Raw genomic sequence first — 9,477 nt, 5'->3', positions numbered from 1 at the left:
GTCCCTCTCCTTGGTCCCCCCCCCCACCCCCCCGTCTTGTTTGTCCTCCTCTTTCCCTCTCTCAGCCGCGAGGGTACTCCTTCACCAGTCCACTTGTACCAAAGGTTAAGAATTATTAAAGGATATGGCTAGTATATTCTAAAATGTTTGTTATTGTCAACAAATCCCATGAAATTAATATGTCTAAAACACATCCCTGACTATTTACTATTGGTTGACATGTTTCTTTCTCACAATGAACATGGGCAGTGTAGTTCATTTTGAGTCTCTCTCGCACAAAACTGTCCTGCTGCCATACTCAATAGTGGCACCATATGTGTATTAATCCGCAGCTGAAAATAGTCCCCAACAAAAGCACTCAACTACCATCACCTAGTCTTTTGAGTAACTTTTGCTAAAATTACAATGCCCAATAGATTTTTTTTACCCCAAAAGGCTACAGGCTGGGAAAAAATAATAATAATAATAATGATGATACTCTTTTCACGAGAGATGGACCAGGCTTTCAGAATGTGTTGCGGGTTGGAACCAGTTTAAACCTAGCGGCCAAAATGTAGAATAAGTACTTCCATGTGCGTCAGGTGATGCCCTCTAGCTCAAAAATGTGTTTAATGTAAACAAACTCATGAGATTTGTTTACATTAAACAAAAATGACCAAGTATGATCAGCCTTAGTCTCTAAGAAAAATCATGGAGAGGCGGCATCTGTACCTGGGGTGAAAGGGGCCATCGCAAAGCTGAGCTTTCATCTGCAGGACACAGGAACAAATGCCTTTGTTCTGTCAAAAGAGAAGAGGGGCGAAAGCCACAACAAACAGGGCTTGTGTGTGTGTGTGTGTGTGTGTGTGTGTGTGTGTGTGTGTGTGTGTGTGTGTGTGTTTTCTGTGTAGTTTGTGTGGTTGTGGGTGTTTGGTGTGTGTGTGTGTGTGTGGGTGTGTGTGTGTGTGTGTGTGTGTGTGTGTGTGTGTGTGTGTGTGTGTTAGGTTTAACTACATTTGTGGGGACCAAAACTGGGAATACAGTATACTTATGGGGTCCTGACAGCTTGTGGGGGACAAAATGCTGGTCTCCACAACGTTAAAGGGCTGTTTGAGGAATAAGACTTGGGTTTATGAGTAGGGTTGGAGTAGGTTATGGTGAGGGTGAGGGTTAAGGTTAGGTTAGGCATTTAGGTTTGATGGTTAAGGTTAGGGTAAGGGCTAAGGAATGCATTATGTCAATGACTGGTCCCCACAAAGATAGTGAGACACACTTGTGGTGTGGTGTGTGTGTTTGTGTGTGTGTGTGTGTGTTCGTGAGAGAGAAGAAGAAGAGAGATAAAAGCAGGGGGTATGTTTTTGATTCTCTGTGTGGGAGGTGAAGCCTCACCTACCCAAAATGCCTTGCCTCCCTCCTTACAGCCCACTCGGTGTTTCAGGAGCATCACTTCTCTTTGCAGCGAGCGAATGCTCTACTTCATCAACCATCTCCATCTTTTCTCTGAGAAAACTGGGATGTGTGATAGATCACCGGCATCTCCCACACAAAGGTCAACATGTGTTGTACAGAGCAAGTCAACATGTCTGAGTAGAAGATCCTACCCCCATCCTCCCCGTCTCCCTATCTCATGAAAAGATCGAAGCTTCTCTTTTTAACTCAGCGTGAGAAGCTGCGACCAGATGTGTGTGTGTGTGTGTGTGTGTGTGTGTGTCCACACAGAGGGAATGCCGTGCCCTCTCACACACACACACATGAAAAGCCACGCAATTCTCTGTGTTGCGTCGTCAGTGTCTTAAGGCAGTGTTTATTGTTGGCATGCTGAAGAAAACAAAAGCCATTGATTCCAAATCCTAATCCCCTTCCACTGCTCCTCTCCTATTGATCATCTATCCATCCTTAATGAGATGGAGGGATAGAGGCGTGGAGGGCTGATGAAGGACAAAACTTTCCCTGCTGGTGTTCGGCGGTCCTTTCCCTCTCTGCCAATCTCGGTCTCTCTCGCTCATGGGGCTTTCACCGTCCTGACGTTTTTTGGGGGTTTTCTTTATGGTGGAATGAAAAAAAAATGGTTGCTTTTGTACTGAAGAGCTCTATCAGACCTGGAGGCTTGCAGAGCTGCCGAGGTTTCGCCGAAATATTGAAATTGGATGCCATGGATGAATGCAGTAAACACACAGAAGCCAGTGTGAGTGGATTGGATTTCAGTTTCAAACCCCACAGTGGTATTTCTGCCTGTGTAATAGCATGTCTCTGAGTAAGTGATGTTGATAATGACCCGTTTCAACTCGGCTCTGCTTGTGCAGAATCTAAGAACTCTCTCATTGTCTCATGCACCTGATCTCGGTACAAATATTAGTGAAAATGTGGTGAAGATGGTTCCCTCCTGCTGGTGCTTGCACATGATTATTTGGCTGTCTGACACAGTGGAGTTGGTGCTCATGTTGAGGAAACTCAGTTCTTTTTAGAGGGGTTTTAGTTAATCAACTTCTGCTAACTTGCAGTGATTCATTAGTTCATTTGATGGGCTTATTTTGCTAATCTATGGCGTTTATACTGCATGTCACCGCATATTTGTTTTATGTTGCATCAGTTTTTTGGAAACTAACTGCTGAACACATGGTGAAAACTCAATTTATGTATAACTTCCATCCAATTTGAAATTAACAAGAGGAAAGTCGTGATATACTGTACGTGTAAAGAGACCGGGGGTTGTAACTTCTTGATGACAATTGTCCCGTTGATGAGGACCAAGCATCTTTGCTTTAAAGCAACACTAAAGAACTTCTGCGCTTTGGTCCCCGTGCAGTTTGGAAGTGGAATTGTCCATTACCGTTACAATTACCATTATTTTTATGTCTCATTCAAACTACAGCTCTGCTACCCTAAAATTTTGTACCTTAAAATAATGTTTCCAATTCGTAGCAGGCTGAACGGCATTCCTGCATTAGCATTGCGGCTCTCTACCGGCTATTACCGCACTATTTGCCAGATCGGGTAGCAGATCTGTAGTTCCAATGAGACATAATGAGACATTACAGCAGTAATGGACAATTCCACTTCCAACCTGTAGGGGGACCAAAGCAGGAAAGTTCTTTAGTGTTGCTTTAAGCTGCGCTAAGTAATACTGTTGCATGATTTAATCCCCTTGGTGATGAATTATCACCCTACTCTGCAGGTCCCCTCAGCTATGCAACGCATTTTCGCGTCTTAATTTTATTTTACTGCACACAAACTTGAGTGTTTTGTTTCACTCTGCTCAAACAGCAGACTGCAAAAGTTGAAAGGTGAACATAGCGGAGCATTTAGCAGCTAAAGAGCCATATTTCTTTACTGTGGAGACCCAAACAGAGCTAAAAGAGAGTGACATTCATTAAATGAGAAATAACAACTCCAAATAAATGCTAATATTACTCTGCTTTAGCAAATAATTTATGTTGCATGTTATTCCTGCGGAGAGCCATTGTTTTGTTAGCATTCTATTATGTTCTTTGCTCCATACCATCCAGTAAAAACTATCGTTTTTGGCAATTAATTAGCAGTTTGGGATTCAATGTCTTCATCTAGGGTATCATGACTGCTCACACACTTTGTGGCAAAGAGACCTGAGTCTTTCAGACAACTACAGTAGACCAAATATGACAAGTTTACCTAAATCTGAAGGGCAAGAAAATATCTAATTTGAATTTCTCATATTCTTAAATTTCGTCTTAGGTCAGTTTTCATGGCTCCTAAAGTCCAATGTCTCGTTTTAATGTGCATCGTAAATGGGAGTGCATGCTTTGTGTCCAATGAAGACAAGTTGCTAACTTGAACAACCTGTTCAGTAACAACAACCTTCTTAATGTCGACTTGCGACTCCTTTTGAACGCACAATCCTGCGTTCACGAATGACAGTGAAGAACAAATGTTCCCTTTGTCCTTCAGACGCTGTGACCACGGCAACATGTGGAAGAGGAGGAGGGGAAAAGTGAACTGACAACGACTGTTGTATCATTCTATAGACATACTCAACCTTAAACCTGGCCAGACACTACGTCAAACAGCCAACTGGGTAGAGAGGAAGGGAGGAACGCTCTGGAACACCTGCTGTTGTTGCTGGAGATCCTGCGACGGGTTTTGTGTTGTTTGTGCGCAGACTTGTAGGATTAATGTTAATCACAGTGGTATTCCCTTTGGGATCAGGGGTAAACAGTGACTCTGATGTGGGAGGTCCCCCAGCCACACCCCACATTCCTTCAGAGTGGCCTCTGACTCACATCCAGGACCTAACTTGAGGTGACTTGTGCTGCAACTAATGATTATTTTCATTGTCAATTCCTCTGTGGACTATTTATTTCAATGAATTGATTAATTTGGTTGATGTAATGTCTTTTCCAAAGCCCAAGAGGACATCCTCAAATGTCTTGTTTTGTCCACAAAGCAAAGATTTACAGTTCACTGTGACAGGAGTGGAGAAACTAGAAAATACTCACATTTAACAAGCTGGAATCAGAGAAGTTGAACAGTTATTTCATAAAGAATGATTTAAATGGATTGTCAAAATAGGCGATTCATTTGATGGTTGACAACTAATTGATTAATTGAGTACTCTTTGCAGCTCTAGAGGTGATCATAACACACACAAATGCCAAGCAAGAGAGAGAAGAAACTAGAAATAAGGAGTGCAGCCTTAAAAGAGACACCACATTTGCTTTGCTTGCAGAACTTTTGAAAAGGAGATGATTTTTGGAAACATAATGCATGTTACTGCAAAAATGGCACCCTGGGGATGTTTATCCCTAAGTGTGTGATAATGGCTGCAGAAGAAGTCATTAATAGCAGGCTAATGTGTGTCAGACGCTACCTGTCCAGCAACAGCAGGGGAGGGAGAGCCAGGACACGAGTGACTGGCCAGCATAATGAGAGGGACATGGCCTGCCAACTTGGACAGCTGCTTCTCTAGTGGGACAGAGTGGTGTGTGTGTGTGTGTGTGTGTGTGTGTGTGTGTGTGTGTGTGTGTGTGGGTGTTGTGTGTGGTGTGTGTGTGTGTGTGTGTGTGTGTGTGTGTGTGTGTGTGTGTGTGGCTCTGTGAGTGTGTCTCTCATTTTTCTTTGCTCTTCCTGCTTCTTTTCTCATCAGCAGCAAAGAGAAACACAACTACACACACACACACACACACACACACACACACACACACAACACCACACCACACCAGAGACAAGCTCACAAGGGTTACCGTGGGAATGCCTGTGGCATTATCAGTCATTGAGGTGACGCTTTAATCCTGAAACAAATCTAGACTTTGTGTTGTGCGTGTCTCCGGCTGTGTGTGAGTGAGCGTGCCCGTGTATAAAACCCAATCTCACACCCATTAGATCACGGCTGGCCGCGCAGCAAAGACACCCCACTGCCTCTCCCACATGGAGCGGCGGGCAGGATTAGCCAGCTCTATTCCCGCCCTAATCTGGGGACAAAAACCCACAATTGCCTCCCACTGAGATACAGAGACAGAAAGACTCAATTTGATCTGCCCTACTCAATACAACAAGTGTCTTTTCGGGTTAAAATTACAATTGCTCACTCTACCATCGGTCAATGTGGATTCAGCCCTAAACGGTGTCCTTTTTTATCCCTATGATCAATCCTATTTTAACCATTTGGAGCTCCTACAGGCCCTGCTCTCTGGGAGTAAATTCAAATGGAAAAAGCTTATCTGGAGTCTGCAGCCACGCTGGCGGCTCTGTGACGACACTACGGCTCAACTCAGCTCACTCTTTTTTGGTTTTGCATTGCAAAAAGTTGCCGATAGTAGATGGTACGTTCTTTGATACCACCTCGGTTGAGGTTCCAAGCGAGCTTTGCCGATTCTAGAAGGTGGAGTAAGAACACGGCTGACCACTGATTGGTCAGAGAGGGTTAGGGTTAGGGTCACCAGCGAGACATGGGACACTCTGCACAAACCCGCCATTTTTAAATCTACTGTCAATAGCGACACTTTTTTTTTTAAATTTTCTAATAGCAGCTTGCAAAATCATGCCGTCCATTGCATGGGCGACACTACACTGTACAGATGGCAAAGTGCAGACGTTCCTCTGTTTGGTTTTCAATGAAAGGATTCAACCCGTGTTGCGTTTAGGTGTTTGTCACGGCAGTTTGACGAGTCGCCGCTATTGATCAGCTGAGAATTCCGCATACTATTATTGTTGTTGTACTTTTACTATTATCCGCAGTGGACAAAGAAAAGAGAAAAGTACTGCTACCAAAAATGACTTTGAGTCGAGCAGTTCTGTACCATACAGCTGAAACACGGCATTTGACACTAACGCTAATGACCGCATGCTAACCTGTCACAATGACAACGCTAACACAATATTGTTTAGCGGGTGTAGTGTTTACAATATCCACCATTTTAGTTTAGTGTACTTAACAGTATGATGTGAAAGTCATCAGGTTGGATTTGTCATAAACCAAAGCTAATGTACTAGAGGAAAAGTCAGGGGATCACCACAGTTGTTAGGATTCATTCTCCGGGGACCAGATGTTTCCATCTGGACCCTGATCGACATGATCCTCCGTAGAACCCCGTTGCTCCGGGGTCTGAAAGGGACTTCATCTACCGTGTGCAGACAGTTATTTCCAACAAGAACAGATGCCAGTAGAGCCCAGCGTGCGATGCATCATTACAAAAGGCTACCTGTTAAATGCGTTGTCAGTGTCTCATTATTTGACAGGAGCTGCCTGTTTCATCGCCCCGAGCGCAAGCCCGACTCTTCCTCTCTGTCTCTCTTCCACTTTGTGTCTCTTACTCAGAGACATCTGCCTCATTAACCACCATCAGCATTTTGTTTGCTGTGTGTATTTGGATGTATTGGTTAGGCAGGGGGTGGTATGTGTCAATGTGTTCGTGTTCATGTGTGTGTGTGTGTGTGTGTGTGTGTGTGTGTGTGTGTGTGTGTGTGTGTGTGTGTGTGTGTGTGTGTGTGTGTGTGTGTGTGCGTGCGTGTGTGTGTGTTTTCAGGAAACTCATTAGGCTGGAAAAGATACTGACATTTTTGCCAGATTCCAAATCATATTTTCTCTTCCTTTATCTATCAAAGGGTTCCTCCAATCAACTCCCTGGTGTGAGTGAGTGTGTGTGTGTGTATATATGTGTGTGTGCATGGAAGTGTAGTGGGAGACAGATGTTTGCTGATTCGACGCGTTTGCACTGCAAACTCAGCCCGGTTTAGCCTACAAAAAAAAACATGATGCCACACAGACGCATGCGGTGACAGCCCATTCTTAATTTTCTGTCTTTATGATTCAAGCTCTCTTTCTCCTCTCCCTTTTCCTCTGCTATGCTTTCCTCTCTCTCTCTCTCTCTCTCTCTCTCTCTCTCTGTCCTTTCTTTCACACACACAACCCCAGCAGCGTGTGTGATGATGACACCAAAGGCACTTCAGCCGGGTGTTCTTCTCGAGTTGCTTCCCCTGTTACAGCCACCTCTGACTAAGTCTCAACTTCCACAGAGGACACTTTCTTCTGCCAAACTCAGAAATGATAAACAATAAGCACTCAAGGCTTCATCTCCTACTCTGTCTACATTACAATACATACAGTACAGTAAATACATTACAATGCAAAAGCCCTGTTTAAAGGAGATTAAAACCTATGTAATTGGATGGGTTTGGGGATTTATTGCAGTGCAATATGGCAATCATTACAATATTTCCTCAGTTGTTCTATTATACAATGTACAAACTATATAAAAACAAAATACCATAAATAAACAAAATGCATCATGGAGCTAAGTCTTAGCAGTAAACAAGAGACATGTACAGTTGACACAGATGGACATTCTATTCTAAAATGTCTAATACATACAAAAAAAATACAAAAAATGAACAAACAATTAAAAACCCAAGCAAATCATACAGTTTGTTAGTACGATCTTCCAGTATGAAACTAGTAAGAGCTCGTAAATATACATTCTCTCCGGCTCCTTGTGCTCTCTCTCTCTCTCTCTCTCTCTCTCTCTCTCTCTCTCTCTCTCTTTCTCTCTCTCTCTCTCTCTCTCTGTCTTTGCATATTCAAAGATAGGTGATGTCTTGATAAGGGAGATCCATGTTGTGTGCACACCGCACACAAACACACCTACAACCACACACACACACACCCACACACTCCCCCACACACACACCCCCCCCCACACACACACACACACCCACACACCCACACACATACACACGAGCAAACAAAAAACACTTTTTTATTCAAGTCAAGCCCAAAGCAGCGAAAAAAAAGTTGAAAGCCATTCTGCTTATGCACAGCCTTTACAAAAACAAATCATGAAATAGTGAAAAATAGAACTGGATAAGAGGATGAGGCTTCAGTCTAAGCTCTCAGTAGCTTAATGCTATCTGTGGCCGCGTCCACATCGTGTTTTTATTTTCAGAAAACTCCACAGGATAGGGTTAGATGATCACAAAAAGTGCTGCTTTTTCCCGCTCTCTCTTCTCCTTCGCTCCACTCCTTGTGTTTCCACTGGTGAAAGGTCCCTCTAAAGTGCATGGATGAGGTAAATAAAAAAATTCTTCTCAAAATCGGTTTGTATCCGTTCTCCGGCTCAGACTGGAACCATCGTGTGTTGCATGTGTTGCATTTGGGACAACATTTCTTGCTGCACACTAGCAATTAGTATGTCCTGGTGTGACGCTGTGATTATTCCAAGTCTGTCCATCTCCCTGTGGGTGTGAAGACAAAGACATATGTTTAAAGCCACACCATGTAGTATTCAAAGGATAAGTCCGGTTTCGTGAAAATTGGCAGAAAATCCCCCCTCCCAACCCCCATACACATGCTTCAAGAGCTTTTTGGGGTTCGGTGTCTGCTCAAGAACACCCGAACAACCATTTAACACCAACCTAACAATTAATAGTCAATCCTGTCTACCAATCAAGCTATAAGCATGTTATCAAGTTGTCTTTTTAGCAAAAGCCTGATATAGTTTGTGCCTTTGTGCCATTTAACGCCATTGTTATTCCGATTATTAAAAGACAAGAGCAGAGCGACAAAGCAACAAGAAACCACAGCCCCGGGCAAGGAAATGCAGCTGCAAAGCAACATTTCAAGGGCTACATTTAAATGCAAGAAATGAATATGTCATCCACACACTGGCATGGTTCTTCTGTGTGTTTTAATAGATTTTGGATGACAACCGAGTCCTGTAAATCAGACAATACAATGTAGTTGGATAAATCCACTATTGGTTTCGCGGTCTTCATGGGAATTGCTATGTGTCAAAATAAAAAGATGAAACAACACTAGAGTTCTCCTTTAATTAAAGGAGAACATTCAACTGACAAAAATGGGAAACCTGCACACATCACTCATTAAAGAGGGCAATTAGAGTGCACAAACATTTTTGAATAATTACATAGTAGAAGTGCTGTGAGGCATCTTCTGACATCTTGACAAAGTGTAAAGGTGCCCATGTGCCTATTGGATCATCAAACAGCATCCAAAATCTCCCCCCCCCC

The 9,477-nt window shown here is 43.3% G+C and overlaps 1 protein-coding gene across 1 annotated transcript in view; it reads right to left on the bottom strand.

Moving 5' to 3' along the window:
• Positions 1-7,620: 7,620 nt before the first annotated feature.
• The window catches only part of LOC116699356 (ephrin type-A receptor 4), a 29,511-nt gene continuing 27,654 nt past the window's right edge, over positions 7,621-9,477 (bottom strand). Inside the window, exon 19 of the mRNA XM_032531891.1 lies at positions 7,621-8,682. Within this exon, the coding sequence (XP_032387782.1) occupies positions 8,565-8,682 (118 nt within the window). The 3' untranslated portion in view covers positions 7,621-8,564. The remainder of the gene's footprint in view (positions 8,683-9,477) is intronic.

The sequence above is a fragment of the Etheostoma spectabile genome, chromosome 12, assembly GCF_008692095.1.
Source record: "Etheostoma spectabile isolate EspeVRDwgs_2016 chromosome 12, UIUC_Espe_1.0, whole genome shotgun sequence".
NCBI classification, from domain to species: Eukaryota; Metazoa; Chordata; class Actinopteri; order Perciformes; family Percidae; genus Etheostoma; species Etheostoma spectabile.
The sequence above is the reverse complement of the archived record's forward strand: the minus strand, read 5'-3'. Positions and strand labels throughout refer to the sequence as shown.